Here is a 22865-nt window from a genome sequence, read left to right as displayed (position 1 = left end):
TTTATGGTTTGGGCAGATTTTTTTTCATTTTTAGGGACTTATCCTGGAAATGCACAGGAAAACCAATTGCATTATTTGGTACAACCCATGGCTGCCTTTCCCTGACCACAACCCTTCCCATCCCTGCCAGACTCTCTCCTGTAGCTTCTGCAGCAGCTGCAGCCATAAAAAGAGCCCGAGAGCCACAACCAGGCTCTCCATCCCCACTCTTCTCTCCCCTACCCTGACCCTGCAGCCATCACCACCTTGCTGTGCCCGGGAACCCAATTTGGGGTGCCCCACATGGTTGCCCCCCACGATGGGGCTCTCTGGGTGCCTGGGGGGCCTGTGGGAAATCCTTCCTGCCCTTCCTTCCCGGCAGTGGGAGGCATCCAGGGCCAAGGAGAAATATGTCCCCAAGGCCATGACTCAACTGGCTGCACAGAGCAGCTATTCATAGAGCAGGATGGGTGGCTGAAGGTTGTTTGGCTTGGTGGGACTGTTGCTGTGATATTGTTTATCGTGTGTTTTCAGAACCTTTCAAAACAAAATAAAAAAAAAAAGCCAGAACGCCCCAAAAAACCCAAACCAACAACAACAACAAAAAGAAAATAAAAAAAGGAAAGGAAGTGTTTTTGTTTTTTGTTTTTGTTTTTTTTTTTCTAGAGGAGCCAGGAGTTATTTGTTTTCGATTCATTTTCTCCTGCAGACCTCAGCACAGGAGCTGATGTAAAGGAAATGTTTCCCTCGCTGTCTCTGGAGGGGTTTGGTGTGGGAGGAGCAGGAGGCAGAGCACAGGGTGTTTGGTTCAGCCTGGGTTCACCAGCTCAGCACAGAGCCAGGCCTGGCACGTGCCTGCTGCACCACCCTGGGAGCAGCTGGAGGATGGATGAGCCATGCCCAGCATGGGAAACCCATCACTGGTCCCAGTGAAGGACATGCTGGGCAGGTGATGCCTGAGCTGGCTCCGGAGCACCCTCACACTGCCATCCCTGGAGAGGTGACACCCTGCCCATGTCCCCCCCAGCACAGCCCCAGCTTTGTACCCCCCTCTCACCATAAAACAGCGCTGTGGCCTCCTTGATGGGCTCAGGGATCTTCTCCAGGCTGGGGCTGGCAGCACCCTGGGCAGCACAAGCAGAAGGGATTGAGCATTTCCCACCCACCCAAAGGTGCCTGGACAAAGCAAACCCCTCCTGGACACTGCTACTGCCCCGACACCTGCACCCACGAGGCACTCTGCAAGGATCAACACTGAGACAACATGGAGAGGTTGGTGTTCCACCTCAAATCCCAGCCTTTGCCTGGGAAGAAGGGCTGGATGGTTCCTGGATGCCACTGCCACCACCCTCTCCCACCCCAGTGCAAGGGCACGATGCAAACCTCTGCTGGGTGAGTCGTCAGGAAGAAAGAAGAGGAAGAAAAAAAAAAAAAAGAAGGGGGGGAAAAAAAGAGAAGGTAAACACCCCTCAGGTCTGCTGCTGACCCAGCAGCAGTGACAGCCAACCCCTGGGGCATCTGGAGTGGTCCCTGCCCGCTGCCAGGGCTGGGGTTACCTCTGCATCCGGGCGGTGCACGGCAGACAGGGCTTGGATGGTGCTGAGGTCGTGCTCCAGCTTGGCCACGAGCTCCTTTTGTCCAGCCAGCGTGGACACGGCCTCTGTCAGCTGGATCTGCAGCTCTGCACAGCGCACTGGAAAACAGAGCCAGGGCTGTCACCCGGGGGGGCCAAAACCCCTCACTGTGCCAAGCAGACACCAAGCAGCTGAGAAAACCCCACCTGGAGCACCAGAGCCAACTCATGGGCAGCAACCCCCTTCTCTCCTCATTTCTGAGGGCACACCAGCAATCCCTGCTCAGCACCAGGGGTCCCTCCCACCTTGGTGATGCCTCAGGATGGGCACAGTCCCTGGGCAGGACCAGCATCACGTCCCAGTGCCAGGGGCAATGGGAGCAGGCAGCTGCCTGTACAGCTGCTTCAAAGGTATCAGCAAGGTATTTTTAGTGCCCCAGGGGTACCTGGTAGCCTCCTGGCTGGGCAGAGCAGGGGGACACGGAGAGGGATAAGGCCCACAAACGGAATCCCAGGTCTGCATGGGAAAGGTGTGATGGAAGAGGCTCTGGGCAGCACATCCCCGGCTGTGAGAGCTGGGACAGGAACTCATGGGGTGGATGGTGACTATGGGGGGCTATAGCAAGGTGGAGGACACCTCCCAGGAGGGGCTCAGGTGGGACCATTCCTGCCCTCAGGAGCTGGGTCAGGCTGTGCAGCCCCCAGCATCCCTGCTCAGCCAATTTTCTACAAAGGAACCCTCTCTCCAGTTGCCCCCCAGAGTAAAACCCACACCCTAAACCACAACAGGCGCTGCTGGAATGCTCCAGGAGCAAAACAAAACCCTCTCATTCCCCTCACATAACCCCAGCCCAGATGTGAAGGAACAGAGAGATGTGCTGGGGCCAAAATTCAGCTACAGCAAGAGGCACAGGACCAGCACTGCAGGGCAAGCTCCGTGCTCCGCTGGCAAATCCATCCCTGAACTGTCTTGCAGCAGAAATCGACTTGTTTCACCTTCTCCCTCGCTGCCAGCAATGTCTGGGCCTCTCCCTGGCTGAAAAACCTGCTCAGCTCCAGGTTCAGAGCTGGTGCTCTGCACCACCAGCATCTCCACTGCAGGGACGCAGGATACGTCCCTCTGTGCCTGGGTTTCCAGGTGGGTGAAAGCTCAGGTTCCAGCTGTTCCAGTCCCTCCCTGATAATTCCTGTTGTAATTATTCCCCTGAATTCCAGACAGCTGGAAGGCAAAAAAAAAAAAAAAAAATCCTCATTTATCAACAGCCAGGGAGCAAGAAATGCAGAGGGTGCTTGGGGAGCAGCCGAGCTGGGGGGGCAATGAGGGCAGGCTGTTGCACCCCCAGGGCTCCTACCCTCTCTGAAGCTTTCAGATGAGGGGTGCAACGTGGGTGCAGCTCAGTTCCAGCTCACCCAGCCCTGCCAGGCTGGCAGCCAATCTGCACACCCTAAAACTGGTTGTGGATGGGGGTCCTTGCACGGGGTGTGATGCCCTGGCCAAAGGATTGGACTGAGAGCAGCAGCAATGGAGGCTTGAACAAAGTGATGCCCAAAGCCAGTGCTGCTTTCCCAGGAAGCAGAGGCTTTGCTGGGGCAAATTCCCCCCTTTTTTGTGTAGACATGGCACCTGAGGACAGTGGTGGCAGCAGTGGGGTAACGCTTGGGCTCAATGATCCTAAGTCTTTTTCAATCTAAACAATTCCATTATATGAAACACAATTTCTATGTTCATATCACAGAATCACAGAGTGGTTTGAGTTGGAAAGGACCTTAAAGACCATCTCATTCCAACACCTCTGCCATGGGCAGGGACACCTTCCACTAAACCGGCCCAAGCCCTGTCCTATCTGGCCTTGAACACTTCCAGGGATGGGGCAGCCACAGCTTCTCTGGGCAACCTGTGCCAGGGCCTCCCCACCCTCACAAGGAAGAATTTCTTCCCAATATCCAATCTAAAACTAGATTGGATAAACTTCTTTCAGTTTAAAGCCATTCCTCCTGTCCTATCCATGTTATTCGGAAGGATCAAGGCTTCCTGCAGGGAAGTGGAGGTGATTCATACTTTGAACAAAAACCATGGATTTATTTTTTCTCCCCTCTCCATATTTAGTTTATAGCCCCCAATAAAAGGCTCAGGATCGAGCAGAAGTGGTTGTGGTAAAGGCACATCCCACTGGAGGTCAGTGTTTCTCCAGGAATTGGGAGTTGCTGCCTGCTCCAAAACATGGGTGGCCTGATGCAAAATATTTGCATTAACAAGATTTGGAAAGAAGAAAACCTCTTCCCTACGGTTAATTATTCAATTGGCAGCCTTTTTAAATTGCATTAAAGTGTAATTGGGGAGCTATTACTGGCCAAACAGGGGCTGTGGGGCCCAATCCTGCACAAGGCAGGGCTGAGCATTGTGCCCAGGCTGCACCACGCTGGGAGCAGAGTGGAGGCTGCCTGGGGCAGGACATGTTCCCTGGCCTCCCACCCTGCCCAAAAAATCCTCTGCAGAGCTGAGCCTTGGCATCCTGCAGAAGGTGACCCAAGCCCTGGGTCCCACCTCTTGCTTAAAAGTCATGTAACTTTTGGCTTTTGAGTTACATGGACTGAGTTTTTCAATTTGCTTGAGAGAAAAAGGGCTGAGCAAAGAAACACATCTCCCAGTTTTAAAGGAATCTGCATCCTTCCTTCCCTTAGGTTTCACTCAGCCTTGGCCAGTCTTCTACAAACCATCCACAAAAAGAGAAAAGACTGGACCCACCTCTAACACTGAAAGCAACCAAATGCACAGTTTCTCTCTCATCCCTTTACCAGTGTCACTCTTCACAGCGGGGCTTTGGTGGTTTTTTTTAATCATAACTTTCTTTTTTCAAAGGGGCCCTGACCACCCGCGAGTTCGTCACTTCTCTGCCAGCGACTCTTCACCTCCAGCAGCGGGTGGACGGCTCTCCCAGGAAGGCAGGTCAGCTCTGGCATTGAGATCCAGCAAAAGGAAATCTGCCTTTGTCTTCCCTGAGCTGCTGCTGCTGGAAAACCTTTGCTCTGACCCCTCAGATGTGCAAATACCTCAAAGGCTGCGGAAGACCGAGAGGTACTGCAGAAGATAATGGGACAAAGAAGGTGGAAGCCCCGGGGAAACTGAGTTTTAAAGAATGGTAAGTTTAGCCTCAAACTCTGTCTTTTGAGGTGGTGGAGAAACTGGGCCTGACATTGCCATTGCCTCACAAAGAAAAGTGAAGTAGTGCAGCAACTGGGCAGGACACGCTGGCAGAAGCCACCTACCTTGGCTGGTGCCACGGTCCAGTGCCCCCTTGGCAGGCACAGGAAGGTCCAATTTATCCTTGTCTGATACTCAGGAAATGAGAAGCTGAGACTGGACTATTCCCACCCCTGGAAGTGCTCAAGGCCAGTCTGGATGTGGCTCTGAGCAACCTGATCCAGTGGAAGGTGTCCCTGCCCATGGACTTGGTGACCTTTAAAGGTCTCTTCCAACCCAAACCATTTGATGATTCAGTGATATCTTGCCCCAAACTGAATGAGTGATCAGAAAGAGCCTCTGCTCAAAGGATGTGATCTAAAGAAGATGTCTGTTCTGGGAAGTCTAAATGTACCTCCAACCCACTGCTGGAGGAGCACAGCCATGGACGACACTGCCATGGGATGGGTCTTCCTGGAAATAACATAAAGGATCTGCGTGTGGACAGGCCACGTGGTGAGAACGAAGGTGCCTCGCACAGAGTGAAAACAAAACAGTCCTAAACTGAGAATAAAAGATTCAGATGAATCTCACACTTCTTTCACTGTGAACAGCCCCTTCGGCCTCGTGCCGTTCCAAAGCTGCAGGTTAAATCCCTGCAGTGAATATTGAGGAAAACAATCCCAAAGCCCCAGTCTCCATGGGCACGTTGGAGGGGAACAGGGAGCCTGGCAGATGCCAGGGCTCATTGGGAGTGCCTGTGAGACCACGAGCCCAGCACTGCCACGGAGCAACAGCAACTCTGACTCCCGTAACAAGCCCCAGCAATTGGGCTCCCTTGGCAAATCATCCAAAATAAACAGCATCTGTTTTCACAGATGGAGAAAATTAAGACACACTAGCAACTTAGTTTGAAGTTATAAGGCCAGACATAAATAAATGAGAGGCAATCTTTCCATAAGATGGTGGTTTGATTACTGAGGATACAGACAGATGAATAAATCACCTTGGGGTGAGATAGGCTGTAACTTGCTACACATCCATGAGACTGAAGTAACTGCTCATGTATATCCTCTGAGCCCGAAGGAAATGAGAGGTAAGTGGTATTGCTGAAGGGATCAGGGTAGGAGCACACACATGGGCAGTTATGGCAAATTAGCTGATGCTCTGCAAGTTCACACCCTGATTTGCCTTGTGGGAACTTTTTAATCTCCCTCTGTTACTGTCTGGCCTCCTCAAATTTACATAAACTGTAAAAGACCCAAGAAAACAAGCTGAGAAGTGATGTGGCACGCTGGGAGCTTTCTTTGAAAAGTCAACCGAAGTGCACTGAAACCCACTACTTCAAAGGTTTTAAGTGTATTTTACTGACTGGAAGGAAGATGATGGTAAGATAACTAAACCTTGGAGTACCTTGGCATGAGGGCTCAAAGCTGGAGACTCACTCAACACAAACACGGGTGTCTGAGAGTGCCAGAAGCAGGAGCAGAAGCCAAAAGAAGAAGAAGGAAGCAGAGTCCACCATGGGCCCTTTGATTTTCCAGCTTGTTCACCTTTCCCCACGTTGGGCCACTCCAGTTAATGGCTGGGCTGCTGTGGACAGTGACTTGGAAGTTGAAATCACAATTTTTTCCCCATGCAGAAATAAGTGCCAAGACTTCCTGGCATTGCTGTCCAGGAGGCTTTTCAAGACAACAAAGCCTTACCTACAGTTCTACCTGATGCCAGAGCTCCCAAGGTTTATACACAAACTAAGGCACAGTTTCAGGCTCTTGAAACACTTGGCATTTACCTTTCAAGGAAGTCCAAAAAAGACTGTTCTTGCCCAAAGTCCTGCTGCCCTTCCAGGAGAATCAAAGGCAGATGACTTGACCCTGCACTTTGGGGTTGAAGGGGTGAGGGGGACACGGTCAACACCCTGCAGAGTCCATCCTGGATGCACAGGATGATTTTCTCTGCCCTCTTTTTGATCTATGAAGGTGCCAAGGAAGAAAGATCTGAGCCAAAATCCTCCCCGCAACAGGAAGGTTGTCCAAGGCCTTTCAATGTTGTACAGCCCCATGGTTGTAGTTCTGTCTTGACCTTTTCATGGTGAGGGACAGCATTTCTGCACGGCCCAGAGCGTGTGGGAGTCACTCAATCTGTCTTCATGCAAAGCCTTTTCCCTGGGGCCACCACTGAGCTGTCAAGTAGGCTGAGAAACAGGACAAAGAGGCAGGGAATGATTGAATATTTCTTCTCCACATGGCATCAGAGCCCTGTCTCCTGGGATCTGAGGTGCAAATCTCTTCAGAGTAAAGGCCAAAGAGCGGGTTGTGGTGCAAAAGCCCAGCTGGGCTGCCTGCTGAGGTGCATCTCACCTCACAGAAGGCAATGAAAAATCACTGTCATCCTAAGGGATCACATTCTTCCACGAATCTCCCAAGACTGAATAAAGATACTGGAAATCAAGTGCTCCAGAGATCCCACCAGCACTACAGAAGACACACAAGAACTGGGCTTTTGGGACATTTTAAAGCAACTTCTCTAGAAATCTCCAGGTCACTCAGCTCTAAGAGCACCTGAGTAGCCAAAATGCCTGGAATCTGGGAATCATCTCAGCCTGCAATGTTGCTTATGGGTATCCATTGGGCTGTCCTGGTTTACTTGTACCTGCCATGAGATCATTCTGTGATCAGACCTCCTGCAAGGTTTCTGAAAGGGCGAAAAAAGCAAGGAGATGATGAAAAGAAAGGAGTAATGACACCTCTAAAAGCCATCTGCAAGTTCTAGCACAATCTACCTGGTCTTTAGGCACAGATACCAGCCCTGGAAAAGCTCCAGGAGCAAAGCAGTGAGGTTTCCTTCTCTGTAGATACAGAGGTTGTAAGCAAAGACATCAAGAACTTAAGTGATGTCCTTCAGGGATGGTGCAGAAGATGTGCAGTCCCACACAGGAAGGGCTGGGACTGGCACCAGTCAAGAACAACCCTGCTGTTTTACTTTAGGGTGCTGTCAAAAAGACAGGGAGAAATGGGGACAATAGAAAGCAGAATCATATCCAACACCCTGAGAACAATATCTGAGACTTCATATGCCCAAGTGACAAAGGGCTGGGAGGTTGCACAGGGAAAAATCCTCTTGCCCCAGCATCAGCATCCTTCTCTGATCCCTGCAGCCCTTTCTGTCAGTGCCCTCAGGGTCAGCTTGGAAGGTGGCCTTGGGGAAGAGCAGAAGGAGCCACTGAACTGCAGCGAGGTGGGACCAGGGATGGTGGTTTTCAACTAAAAGAAATTAGTTGAAAAAAGAAATACAATTTAGATGAGATCTAAGGAAGGAGGTTTTTTTATGATGAGGGTGGGGAGGCCCTGGCACAGGTTGCCCAGAGCAGCTGTGGCTGTGCCATCCCTGGAAATGTTCGAGGCCAGGCTCGATGGGGCTTGGAGCAACCTGGTCCAGTGGAAGGAATCCCTGCCCATGGCAGGGGGTTGGATTTCATGACCTTTAAAGGTCCCTTCCAACCCAAACCACTCCATGTCTCTGTGGGTGCCTGCCCCACTCACCACCCAGCTCTCTGGGTTTCTCTGCCAGCTGCTGGCAGAGGAGGCACAGGTGAGATTTCTTCTCCCTCCCCTCCTTTTCTCCCTTTTTTTTCACGTTTACAGGGCCTGCTGGGAAGGGAAGGTTTGAAGGATTTCTCCTTCCCTTTCCTCCTGGCCCAGCCACTCCAAAATAAACAGCCCCCAGCAAAGAAACACAGCGCTGCTTAATAAATTCACCCTGTAAGGATCGAGATTTCATAGAAGAAGGGATTATTTCCAAGGGTTCTAAGATAATTACATGGGTAACTAGGAAGAGTTCAAGAAAACAGTTTGAATTTTCTTATCAGTTTCCCATAGCTTGGAGCAAAAAGAAAATAAAATGCTCTACTGTAATCAAATCATGTTTTCTGAAGCCCTCTGTTGGCAAGAACACAATTTCTTCACCACTTCCATTAAAACAGAAATACTTAGGAGAAAATGATAGCATTTCCAACAGGAAAGAATTGGGGCCCAAAAGCACCGTGTCAGCCACTCACAGTTTCTTACCTGGTGGAAAAATATCCCCCTTCCCACTGAAAGACAAGAACTGCCTCTGGCTGATGGTGGGGCAGGAGCTGGACCACGGCCAGCACCTGTGGCACTGAGGTGCCAACTTCCTCCTGCACCCAAGGATCCAACAAACAAGGGCTTTTCCCATTAATCCAGCAAATCCCTGTAATGCTTCCTTATGCAAATCTCACCCATCCAACCCCAGCAGCAGCTCTGTCCCAGCAGGAACAGTGATGGCACACAGTGCTGACCACTGAGGGTCTGTGGGAACACACAGCTTAAAACTTCTGCCCAAGAGGAGATTTTCAACATCCCTTTTGAAGGGCTGCCCCAATGAACCTATTACAAAGATCCAACTATCTCCATGGAAGACTGTTAAGTATCTGCTCCTGACCTCTCACATGCACCCTGGTGGTTTGGGCTGCCTTCCTACTTTCCCAAAAAATAAACTTTTGGAGAGTAAGGCTTGACAGAACAGTCTGGTTTTATCCTAGATTCTAAATTCTGAGCTACAATGACCCTTCTCCAGCTTCTCCCAACACGAGGTCTGTGCTTTCACAGGTATAACACATCCCTTGCTTATGACCACGGGTGTGATTTTAGGAGTTCCACGATGATACCACCTAAAGAAAAGTGCAGGTTACAAGTACAAAAACTACCAACCTCAGTCATAGCTTTAAAGGTGTAGCTTTAGCATCAAGTTTAAAAAAATTAGGGTCAAATTATACATGATAATGCCATTTACAGCAATGAACAGTCTGACCAGTTGTTAGAAAGAAGGGGAAAAAATAAAGTGTTAAACCCAGAACCTTCCCATCATGTGGAACAACCCGTCACAGACGTTTCAAAAACCTTTAATTCACAAAAAACCCAGACAAGCACGCCAGGTAAAACAGAGCACACAGGTAAGGACAAACACACATGCCCTACCTGACACCCAGAGCATCCAAGCCAGCAGTTTATTACACCAGTTTTAAAAATATAATCCCACTGACGGATTACAACATCTGTTCCTTACCAAACTTCAAACTCCTGACTCTGTAAATACTGAGAATATTTATAGGAACAACATCTAAGGCACTAGAGGAGGAATTTATTTTCCTATAAAGGATCTGTAAAAATAAACAGTGAGAGCCAAATATCTGGGAAAATTCTTTTGCATTTTCATTTTTGAACCTAAAGCATTTCTGACCTCAGATAACTGAATTCAATTTTTAAAAATCAGCTGATATATTGTTACAGTGCTCAAAACAGTTCCCCTTTGTAGTCTCAAACCCCAAATACATATTTCTGTGTAGGAAGCTGGGTGCCCACCTCCCACTGACTGCAGCAGGAATCGTCACACTTGGATTTCACTGAACAAAGGATACAGTTTAGACATCTAACACTTCAATATTTAAGGTATTGAGAACACACACACACATACACACACACACACACACACACACTCCTTGTAGGAAATGAAACACAAAAAAGTAAATTTTGCTCCCCTGGCCAAACACAAATCCCACCAAACCAGCCCCCTTGAGCCCTCTGCACATCACCAAACCAGAACCACAATGTAAATGTTTGCTGCTTGGACTCAGGTCCCACCTCAATAAAAGACGAGCCCACGCAGAATTGTGTTTGTATAAAAGATATTTACTTCAATTATCACACCTAGGGTGCTAGTGAATAATAATAATAATACATCGTGTGAGTTTCATACAGTGATATTGCTTCTCCATATCATATAGGGACCGTTGTACAGTGCTGAGAACAAACATTATATGGCTAAACCAAACAAAGACAGAAACAATGCCGTCTGCTGACGAGGGAGCGCTGCCCTGCACTGCCAGCCAGATAAACTCTTACTTTTTTTTATGTTTAAACAAATACCAAGAAATAAAATGTTACAAAAGATGAGTCACAGCAACACAATGTGGGCTTCTCAAAGCTACTTGTACAAAAAAAAAAAAAAGACACTTTTTTTGTTGGTTTTTTTTTTTTTTTTTGGTCAATTGGGTCTTTGTGAGGATCTTTTTTTTTTTTTTCCTTTTTTTTTTTTTAAAATCTGTGATTGTGAATATAACAAACAAGCTCTAAAAACATCTAAGACTTAGTGCGTTACAGAAAAAATATAAAATACTGCTAAAAATGTAAGACACCACAATACACTGGGGTAAAAACTGAGCTTATTATTTAAAAAAAAAAAAAAAAAAGTTCTCAGGAAAAAGTACACCACTTTCTGTTCGAGTTCATCTTGTGCTGTGTTAGTAGTCGGGGCATTTCCAAGGTCTGCCCATTCTCATGGCAAGTAGTTATTGCACAAATGCAAAAGAGTTAATTTTTTTAATTAAAAGAAAAAAAATAAAAATGAAAAGGGACATGAGGGAAACAATTTAAAAAAAAAAAAAAAAAGAAAAGAAAAAAAGAACATCCCCCCTCCCCAGCCTCCACCTGCTTTGGGATCGACGTCCAAATTCCTACGTGTGACATTCTCGCAGCGTTTCCAGCAAGGAACGGGAAAAAAATGCTTTTCACCACAGAAATGCATAGAGTGTTCCGAGAGGAACAACCTTCTGTTCGGCAGAGCTTATCCAACAGTTACACGAGGGCTTATTTAATCTTATTTTCTTTTTCTTTTGGGCTACGCCAGAAGGAAAAGAACCTGACGTGGGGAAACTCATCGGATTTTTTTTAGTGGGAAATTCACCGGATGGTTTTTTTTTTTTTTTTTTTTTTAGTGGGACACCCTCGAAAGGCAAAGTGCAAATTTGCTTCCCAATCCACAGCAGTGGTGAGTGATGTGCCCTGCAACTGGCTCAGCACCCTCCAGCTTTGCCCACGCCAGGCGGTGCCGCGGGGCCGGGTCAGCGCTCCCGGAGCCCTCGGACCGTCCCTCCTGCGGACACGCTCCCCCCACCCCAAATTCGGGGTTGCAGTCTGGCTTCTGCAGCTTTTCCTCTCGCTCACCAGTGTCACCTCGCCAGGGAAAGCCTGTCTGAACCTGTCTCAACGCTGCAAGAAAACTGAACCCCCCCTCTGCGGCCCAGATCAACGCACGACGTGGATCTCCAGAGCTCACGCCAGGAAAAGCTGCTGCTGCACAAGGTGAACTGTGATTTTTCTCCCTTTTTGTGGTTTTTGTTTTTTTTTTTTTTTTCCTTGACCAACTTTGAACGAGAAGGAAATCAGCTCTGGATTCAGAAAGTCAAACAAATGCCAGCAAAGATGAACATCACAGGAAACCAGTCTCTCATTTTAAATGAACAATCGCAATGTGCTCTGACCAGGGGCTCTGCATCTTCAGCAAATTCTCAGTAGAGGCTCTAGGAGGCTCAGGGTATTTTCTCTCTCTGTATACTTTAAGTCTCTTCTCTCACAACTGAGGCTTCTTGTTCTCAGTCCTAAATTATTTTAAAAGCTATTTAAATAATATTATTTATTAGGCATTTAGATAAAATACTTTTTTTTTTTTCCTTAAAAGAAAAAATGATTGCTCTAGAAAACACAACAGGGGCACAATGATATGGATACTACGAGCCAACACCACCTGCTCCATCTCTAGGATATCTCAAGCTTTCTCCAACATCCATTTAGGGGATAACAACCTGGTCTAGTGGAAGGTGACCCTGCCCATGGCAGGGGGTTGGAATTAGATGATTTTTAAGGTCCCTTCCAACCCAAACCAATGATATGTATACTCCTGTTGTGTTTATATCAAACAAAAAAAAAAAACCTCAACAAAAAAACCCCAACCAACTGTTAAAATTAATCTCATAAATAGGAAATATTAGATTGTTTTCCTAATTACAAACCACCTTTATGTATTTCACCTTATGATGCCGTAGAGAGAGCGAGCTTGGGAAAGGACACACAAGGGCTGGGAAGGGCTGAGGGTGCTGGTGGGTGAAAGCCTCTTCTGGACAGAACCAAATTAAGACTGGAATGACTTTACAGTGCCTAACCCAGAGCCACCACGGCTCTGGGGGTGGAAATGGGGACAGCAGCTGTGACTGATGGCACTGGAGGACATGGGACTGTGGCGGTTGATGTCCACGAGTGTTTCTGGGATGCTGACAGACCTACGAGCACAGGGGGTGAGACTGAGCCTGACGAGATCAACACTGCTGGGTGATGGTTGATTCCTACCCCCAGACCCACTGGAGCCAACCCACAGGGATATGGATATTTTTTTTGTTTGTTTTTTACCCCCAGGAACCTGAATTCTCCCAAACCAGAGCTCGTGCTTGGCTGTGTTGGCAGCAGGACACGACCCTCCAGACACAGAACCAGAGTTTCTATTGCACTAAAGACTCAAGCACAGTGTGGGAAGTGCTCGTGAGCAAAGGGGGGATGTGGGACTCCACCAGTGTTTGCTCCTCTCCAAGGGAAAAGCGGCTGGGAATGCTGCAATCCAGATCACTGTGCTTTAGATTATTCTCCATGAAGAGATTAGGAAATAAGGCACATAGCTTTCCAAGCAGAGAAAGCTTGTTAAATAGCAAATTTCAGGAAAGTAGCAAAACCCTAAAAAATGGGAAATGGGCAGGATTTGGATGATATGCCTTCTGAGTGAAAACAAAAGAATTTCAAGCTTAACTAAAATCTTTCCCCCACAGAAAAAAAGAAACGATCTGTGATCTCCATCTCTGGATGGAGAAAGTGAGAAGGAAATGGAAGCCCTGATCAAGGAAAAGGAAAAGTATGATATAGATGTGACCTTGCTTATTCCCCACACGGCTCCTTTCTGAACTAGATGCTCAAGTACTCCCTGTATCACCTGTACCAGCATCCAGAGGTAACCAGGTACTTTGGAAACACTTTTAAAGCTAGTAATAACTTACCCACATATAAATAACACATCAAAATAGCACGAAGGGTCCAACATAAGCTACAAAAGCCAGAGAAGTCTTGATTGAAAGACTGATTGTAGAAAGTATTTTTTTCTAGTTACTTGGGGACAAGATTGTACTTCAGAGCAAGTCAAGTGCCAGGTTTTATTTATTCTCCTGAAAGCACAGACACTTGCCTTCCAAGAGGAGCTGCCTAACAGAGGTTTTTTTATCTCATTCCAAAGAATACTTAAATTTTCAGCTTAGGGAGAGCAAGCCTGAACTGCTTCAATTTGATACTTGGTTTTAATTTACTTAATCAAATGGGTTTGTTATTGTTTTAAGTATGTCTTTACTGTCCACCTTCCTGCTGTACACAGGTATAGGAAAGTACACTGCAAGTGTGCAAATATCTGGCATATTAACCTCCTGCAGGAGCCAAACCAAAAGAGTAATTATCACAGGATGTTGCAGGTGAGGTTTGACTCTTGCACATCTCAGACCCTTGGGATCATTTTTATGTATTCTGAACATGATCTCCCCTGTCCTCATTAGCTAAACCCGTGTATCTCCAACAGCCCAGTCTCTCCCATGACTAATCCCCTCTCTGCAACAGGGAACAGATCTGACAAGTGGGAAATGGCATCTCCACCCATTAAAACACATATTGGTTTTAAGCCCTCGCTCACCTGCGTCCCAAATGATTTCACAAATTTGGCTGTAGCAATTCTAACTGCACCATTAAGACCAAGCACACAAACACTAAATACACAGAGGGGCTTTTCCATACTGGAATGATGTACACAGACACATTTAACAACTCCTAAAAATGCATATTAATTACCCGCATAGACAGAGGAGAATGCAACTTGTGCCATTATCCTTGCTATCAACAGAGAGGTTGTGCTGCCATGACACCACCACAATTACACAGTAACTATGCAAAAAAGCAGGTATGGCACCACAACAGCAGGAAATTCCTGGCATGACTGTCCATTTCCAAGGATCTTTGGATGAGGATTGTACTTCGAAGCACAAATATCTCTAAAATTCAAACAGAAAGTCCAAGATGTGACATCACAGGGGCATCTACTTTTTGCTGGACTGTTTCCTGCACTATTCCATTGTGGTTGAGGATTCAGCTGCTCTCTGAACTCAGCTGGTTCAAAATCTAAAGAAACTGAAATGACACGATGAAACCAACAGTTTTAATAATAGGAAACCTACAGAACTGTGGCTAAAATCTCCTCGCCTCACTGTGACTAAAGCCAGCTTGAAAAATGGCAGAACTGTCCTTTACAGAAGAGCCTGAACAATAATCTTATTATTATTGTCCAGGAAAAATACAATAATCTTATTAATTTTTTAAAAGGAGGTATTTCCTTTTAATGCACTTTAGTGCCAGAACATGTTTGTTAATAGCAGTGAAAATCAAGCCCGGGAATCCCATTAGGTTTTTGTTTCATTCATAAAGTAATTGTAGAAACATAGACTTCATAGACAGGCAAGGATTTTGGGATATACATGGAGTGCCCAGGTCTTGGGAAAAGCAGGTCCTGGATGATACCAGAGGGTGAGGGGCTTGCTAATGAAGTTCAGTGAACGACTTTCTTCAACTGGAAAATGACCTTACAACTAAGAACTTCTATTAAATATGCCACAGTACTGCTTGGCTGGGGGAATCATCCCTGAGGACAGAGATGGCACCACTCACACACCTGTTTTTAAGGCATTTTGAAAACTTAAGTGCACAGGCCTAACGCTAATCTTCTCCAAAAGGATAAATTTCACGTTCAGAGCATAAAACCATTTTATCCTTGCATATTAATAGGGTAGGGTATAGTCCATGACCTGGTCATGTAGGACAAATCAGTCCCTAGGCAAGGCATAAAGGGCTTTTCTTGCTATAAAGTTCATTATTAACTATATTTTATATCTGGCATAGTCAATATATCCCATAAAAGAGATGGGGAGGGAAGAACAAATTGCTGAAATTATATTTCTATGTTTTAGAGCTCAATGAAGGAGACAGGGATTGCTACATCCCTTTTCAAACTAAGAAGGCTGAGCCAGAAAATAAACCCAGATCTCGTGCTTCCCAAGCCAGTGATTCTCCTTGCAATTTAAAACCAGATTTTAAACTGCTGGGGGGAAGGGGGGGAAGAGTATTTTCTTTGTATAGAATTTTTAAATTCTCTATTTTTTTAAAAATAAGTTGATTGCATATGCAACACGAAGGAAGAAAAAAATATTGATGTTCACACAGTGGGGCAGCAGGAAGTGACAGGGGAAAGCAGCAGGACAACACAGCAGTCAACTCAATCCTGCTTTGCTGATGTTTTATCCATGGGAACTAAATTTAGGGATAGGAGGCTATAACCAGATGGTCAAATCAGGGCCAAAACTGCCACACACTCATGGGAAAGCTTTGGTTTGGTTTATAAAATGTTAAATCCAGCCCCCACCTAAGAACCAACTTTCCTTCTCCTCCTCCTGCTTCTGGACAGTCCCCAAGAAATGCTCGGAGCTCAACCACACTCGTGGCTTAAGACAGAGGAAACCCACTGGGTGAAGAGGAAATAAGAGAGGATTTAAGAGACACAAATGAAGTAAAAACAGTGCCCTCCATCTGCAGGTTAAAAATGTCACCACTTGACTTTCAGTCTGCAACAAATAGCCAGGATTACTGATCTCTTTGCAACCCTGCTAAAGGCACTGGTCCAGATCACTGTGGTGTTCCAGTTTAAATAAACCATTTCAGATTCAAGTGCAAAGTGTCCAAACCCAATTACTTTTTCTCATGTGTCCTCATACTTTATATACGGTCAAAATGGGGATTTTTTTTGGTGTGTGTGGGGGTTTCTAACCTGTCCTGTTTTTGCCAGGAGCATTTTTATTCACATAAGCTTTAAGAATACCTGAAATTAATAATTTTAACATGAAAAATGACAGACTTCTGACAGCAGCTGTGCTAGTGGGGACTGCAACCACTGTGAGCATTTTCCACCATTTCATTACATTATTTTGTCACATTTCCCTCAATCCTATTTTATGTCAATTTATCAGCTTTGTAGTTTGAACTACCACCAGAACAATGCACTTCCTTAACTTACTATTTCTCCTGATAAATGATTGAAAACCAGCAAGTTTTAAGTAATTGGATCAGAGAATATTGCATAGAATTCTGTCATGTTCATGACCCTCCTGCTCTACACACCATTCCCATATCAACAGGTTACATAAAAATAATGCAAAGATCTTTTAGCTAATGAGAAAGGCACATTCTTTTTTTTCTTTTCAGCTGCAATATAGATATTTCCTATTACAGCAAGGAGTTTATTACTAAAGGACTCACTAATTCATGACATGGGCAGAGTGCACTGACACAGGTTCCTTTAAAGGGCAGCTCTTTCTATAGGCATTTTACAGATGAGTAAATAAAATGGTCCAATTTTATGGCATCAACAGAAACTGTAATTAAATGCATTTCTGCCAATAAACATGTGCAATCCTGTTCTCTGAAATCTGTATCCTCAAAAATGGAAGTGTATTGACAATCCCACTGTATGACCCCTCTGCCAAGGGATACTCTTTGCTGGCTTTTAGCAAACAAAGCACTACACTTTTTTCCTTCCCTAACCATCCAGAAAGAAAAACTGACAATTTTAACTGCAATATAAACGTATTTCTGTTAAAACAGCCCTGGCCCTTCATGCACGGTGTTAGTAAGAGCATGGAACTGGAAACAGAGAGAGAAAATAAAATGCTTTTAAAGAATCCTGGGAAAAAACAGAGTCTGGCATGATGGATTTTCTGAAAACTGCCTGTGCTTTTATCCATCAGGAAAAGAAACGTCGGCAGCGAGGGCTCTGCCCCACGTCACACATTCCCTTCCCCCGGAATCAGAGACCCAAGGGGGTGACAGCCACTGTCCTACTCTTTGGCATTTCTTCTCCTCCAACTTTTTGTCCTTTTAATGAAGTAAAAGAAGTTATTCCAATGCACGTTTTCCTCCGAGTGTGAGTTCCAAGTGCTGCACCTGATCCCAACTATGGCTCGCACCCTGCGCTGCAAGTTCAGTCTCTACACTGGGGGGGGGCTCGGCCAGTTTGGAAAGCCAGTAGGTAACTCATGTCCAACCCAAGAATCTCAGCAGTAGTTCAAGCTAATCCATTCTACTTTCCAACAGAAAAGCAGCTGTGACCTTGGCTAAACGCCGGGAAAAACCGGGAGCATCACTTAAACTCCACGAGCTCGATCTGAGACTGCTCGTCTGCCCCTGCCCCTTCACCAAGGAACCCACAGGGACTCCAGGCAGCAAGGCCCAGGTCACCCCAGCAGCATCTCAGCAGGCTAATCCACATTCAACACAGATCATTACATATGAAACAGCAAAAGGAGCTAAGCCACTAATAAAGTGCCAAAAATATAGGAAATACTGACAGCATTTTATTTGATTAATTTCATAATAGATCCCAATGACGACCCTTGGCAGGATGGAGTGACTTCTGACTTCTGAATGCTGTCTTTATCCAGCAAAATTACATGACTCAGATGTAATAATGGAGCTTAGAATTAACAGTTAGTGTTATGAAAGGAAGATTTCCTCTAGGGCAAGCTACAGATATGCTTTTTAAAAATCGTTACAGCATTAAAAAGTGGGCAGACGCTAAAGAATCCTAAAGAACTGGTGGAAACCTGAAAAGCAAACCAAAAATAAACAGGGGGGGAACAAAAAAAAGATATGTTTCAAGGCACTTACGTATTGCTTATTAAGAAGAGAGATTGACCTTAAGTGCTGCATTTGCGTGCGACCTGTGAATACAGTTCTGCTGTCGTACAGTGCAGCCAGAGCTCTCAGTAAGCATCATGGAATGCAATCAGATAGACACAGGCACAAGAACAGTTTGGGGAATATTAATTTAAAAACAAAAAATAATTAAAAAAAAAAATAAATCATCAAACAGAAAAAAAACCCCCTCGCTATGGAGAAAGCCGAGAGTAACCACTTGACCGCATCCAGCACCTGGATCTCAAATCAGCAGACAAGGACAGTAGGAACAGACTGGCAAGTGTATTGCCTAGAATTAATTAAAAAAAAAAACCCAACCTGAACCAAACAACAACAAAGAAAAAAAATAATAATAAAGAACATAAGAAAATATCTGCGTCTCTCAGCCAGAAGGTTTGGTTCTTGGCTGAAGACGCAGCTCGTTGTGACTTGTTTCAAGGTATGTGTGTTTTACCAGGACGTGCATTTATCGATGGAGCTGTGCTTTGGAAGTCAAACCAGGACACTGGACAAGTACAGAGAGGTCACCCTTTGCTTCACCCCGTTCTCCCCTCGCTGGCTGTTCCCAGGGAGTGACGGCCCTCCCGGTGGGAAGGCAGAACCGCTCCCAGCACGTGCTGTCACACACTGGGGTCTGTCACTACCAATCCTCTCCTCAGCTCAGCACAGAAAGGGGCAGCTGCTCTCTCCGCTTCTCAGTTTGAGTTTTGCATCACAAGTCCCCAATTACCCAAGGAGGAATCCTGAAACAGCTAGCAGTGAAAATCGGAAATAAATCCCTGCCTTTCAGCCTCCTAGAGCCTTCTTTCCTCAATCATGGAAAAGGATGGATTTTAGTGTACTGATTCTTAATTTGTGAAAACTTGCGCTAAGTGCTGCTGTCGCTTGTTAAGAGACTGTAAATGAAATACATAAGTTCTAAAACATCATGCAAGAAATGTGGTTTCACATCTTACAGTCAAAAATCCTACTAATGAATTAATACAAGCACACTGAGGTGTAATATTGGGAACATACCTTTAAAGTCGGAACTCCTCTCCCCATCCCTCCCTCCCCCAAAATCAGAAAAGTAATATTAATTAAACTTAAGAAGTAATGAATGCACCATTAAAGTGTCATCAAAAAGATGCTGACCTAAGACAAAAGTTCAATGATACACAATACGGTCAAAAAAGTCTTCAATCAATAATATACAGTATGACAACTACATCTTGTAAATTATACCCAATACTGCCGGCAGTCTATCCCTCTAAAGAATATTTGCCCCCTTTCATCCCTTCCTAACAATCAGATAATAAAATACAGCACCTATAAATAAGCAAAAAAAAATTATATATATATATATTTATATATATATATATATTCCGAAATCATCTATTGTTAGTTTTAAAGATATGGCAATAAAGGAGTCTAAATTAGCAAACTTGTAGAAGCCATAACTGATAAAACAGCTTATTGAAAAAAGGTGGCAGTAATGCACTCTATGTGTGCACAAGTACGTAAGAAAATACACAGACGTATAAAATTGCACGCACACACTCACGCACACACATCCTTCCACGCACCTCTATGCTCACGCATATACATATAGACAACAGGAGGAGTTAGAGACAAGTTAGAATTTGATTTGTACTTTGATCAGCCCTAACCTGTGCATAAAATAACGGGGAAAAAAAAAAAAAAACAACCAAGGCTGTATTTCTGCAGGGCAGAACGGGCTGGACTGGGACTCGAGAGCACGAAGGTTTTGGTTTGGAGTCTGGGCTGCTTCCATCCTGGTAAGAGCCCGTCTGGTCATTGCCATGTACTCTTTATCCACACAAAAAAAAAAATAAGCTTCCCACAACTAAAACGTATTTAAAATCAGTGCTTGTGGTGGGAAGAGAGTCAGTAAATGGCCACCAACAGCAGGAAAAGGGCCGGATCTGCGGCAGCTCCAGTCCCTCTTAGTGGTGTGTGACAGCAATCGGACACGTGAACTGCTTTTCCATTGATTCCAGGCAAGCTGAATATTCGGGATACGGACTACGCCCCCGAAGTAGCGGCTGAAATGTTACTGGCCAACGTTTTTGGAGCGATCTGTCTTTGCTGAGAGGAAATCCTGTACACTACGAACCAAGTGAAATGATCAAGTACATGCTGTTTCTAAGTTGTCTCCTAAACCTCCTAGATATGAGGTCTGATCAGCGTGCTCTGTGGTTAGAGGTTAAAAAGCAGATTATAAAATACCTAGATTCAGATTTTTTTTTTTTGTCCTGATTTGGCCTAAAATGGAGTGTATTAAACAAATTCTGGGCTGCAAAAGACCAGAATCAGTTAAAGCTATGAAACAATGTGCACTACGTGTCAATATTCTATTTCACTTACAAGAAAACACTAAGTCAGCTACCACAAATTAAGATATTTTCCTGATGTGACTTTTTTTTTGTTTTGTTAAAAAATATGTGGAGTAAATGTGTTTTTTTTTTTTAATTCAAAGTTTCAAACAACAAGATTCTTTTCTTTTCTTGAAAATATGTAGGAATCCAAACTAGTGTGTTTAGAGTCGGTTGACTGTGCAATCTCTTAGTGGCAACTGAACAGCTACAAAAAACTTTCTTTTTTTTTCTTTTTTTTGAAAAATCTCCCCTTTTTTCCTGGTTTAAGAAGATAATAGTGTATTATCGCTCTGTAGCCATTAGATGGCAGATAAAAAGCCCCCTTTTAATATGTGGGTTTGATTTTTTTTTAAGTTTTTTTTTTTCCTTTTTAGTTTTTTTTTTTTCTTTTCTTTTTCCGTTTTTCATTTTTTTAAAGCCCCACACCAAAGAGGAGGGCACAAGGCAAAGCTGTATGAGTTATTCCAGAAATCGTGGAAATCACTTAGGGCAATAATAAAAACACTTCAGGGTACAAAAAAGCTCGACTACACATTTCAGTTTTCTTCCTCGAAAACACAAACATAAATTGGGCTTAACGCTCCTTTTTGATTTCTATATGCACCTTGGCCTATGGCGTTTTTGCCCTGTGGCCCGCAGGGCGGTTAAGTGCGAACACAATAAAACCAGTAGAGGTCCAGTTTGACTTCCCAGCTCTCCCGAGTTGGGCCAGTTTAATCTCAAAACTCCCACTCGACGGCCTCTTCCCGACTCGCGGCCTTCTCCAAGCGGTGGATGATGTTGTTCAAGTTGGCCGCTTTCTTTTTCCTCAAGGAGCTGTCTCGCGTGTTCCTGGAGCTCGCCGCCTCCGAGAAGCCGAACAAGCTCTGGAGAGAGTTGGCTTTCTGCGAGCCTGCGGCCGGCGTCGAGCTCGTACTTGGCACACTGGAGGTTTTCTCCGAACTTTCTTTTGACTTGTAGGAGCTCTCCCCCGTAAGGACTGAGGTGGAGGCAGCTGAGGTAGAGGCATCCCCTTCCGTGGCAGAGTTTGGCAGTGTCTCCAGAGCTTCTCCCGGGCGCTGCGGTGCCGGCGGGGAGCTCTGGCGCGGTGCTCTGAGCCGGCCCTCGTCGTCGGTGTCCTCCAGGCTCTCGGCCTGGAATGGCTCCGCTTTCTCCGAAGACCTGGCGCCTTGCAGTGCCTCTTCCCCCGCCTCAAAAGCCGGCTCGGCGGGCCCTCCCTGAGACTTTGCGGTTGCATTGCTGTACTCATCCGCCTCCGGGCCACTCGGCTTCCCCTCGGGAGGGCCTTCCGCGTCCACGCCGTCGCAGCTGTCCCCCTCGGAGCTGTGAGCCGCCCTGCTGCTCCTGGCCGACGGAGAGTCGCTCGACCCAGCCTGGCTCTGGCTCCCGGCTTGGATCTCCTCGATGAACAGCTCCCGGCGGATGCGAGACCTGCGGGACAGGGGAGAGGGATGTGAGTCTGCCGGGCCGCACGGAGCCGCTCACCCACACCAGAGACGCCGCTCAAAACGCCCTCTCATGGAATTCACGGAATCATTAAGGCTGGAGAAGACTTCCAAGATCACTGAGTCCAACCTCACCCAAGCACCACCACGCCCACCAAATCGTATCGCCACACTGATCAGTTTTTGGAGCGCTTCCAGGGATGGTGACTCCGCCATTTTCCCTGGTGGGAAATGTATCCATGTTTTTCATAAAGAAAATAAATGCATTTCTAGGAGAAGAAAATGCCTTGTAAATACGAACCAACTCAGAGCTTTCCTAGAAATGAGCCAGTGTGCCTAAACAAAAAATAAATCAGGAAAAATTCTGGATAAACCCTTTGGTGTTCTCCTGGGCAGCAAGGACAAACAAGGATGAAACCAAGTGAGTTGAGATGAAAGTGCTGTGGGGAAGCCCCGGCTTTTTACAGGCTGCCAGTCTATGAGCTAGTCTGACTTCTGCCTCATTTTTTATTTAAAAAATCAATTTCAGAACATGAGTAGTGACAAGCCAGGTAGAACATTTCATGGGAATGAATGCAATCCACGTGTGGGTAAAGTTGCCCAATGTGCCACCTTGCTCTTCCTACTACT

At 45.7% G+C, this 22865-nt stretch overlaps 1 protein-coding gene across 7 annotated transcripts in view; it reads right to left on the bottom strand.

Annotated features, from left to right (window-relative positions):
* Window positions 1-22865, bottom strand: part of CUX1 (cut like homeobox 1) — a 271261-nt gene that overhangs the window by 9793 nt on the left and 238603 nt on the right. For 6 of the 7 annotated variants that reach the window (XM_051809835.1, XM_051809836.1, XM_051809839.1 and 3 more), the window contains one exon: window positions 10424-22221. In XM_051809835.1, the coding sequence (XP_051665795.1) occupies window positions 21510-22221 (712 nt within the window). In that variant the 3' untranslated portion in view covers window positions 10424-21509. Of the gene's footprint in view, window positions 1-1036; window positions 1104-1535; window positions 1673-10423; window positions 22222-22865 lie in introns of those variants that run through there. The other variant, XM_051809840.1, reaches the window with a different exon arrangement.

This window comes from Manacus candei, unplaced genomic scaffold (genome assembly GCF_025592945.1).
Source record: "Manacus candei isolate 608988 ecotype Guabito, Panama unplaced genomic scaffold, ASM2559294v1 h1tg000076l, whole genome shotgun sequence".
Classification (NCBI taxonomy): Eukaryota; Metazoa; Chordata; class Aves; order Passeriformes; family Pipridae; genus Manacus; species Manacus candei.
The sequence above is the reverse complement of the archived record's forward strand: the minus strand, read 5'-3'. Positions and strand labels throughout refer to the sequence as shown.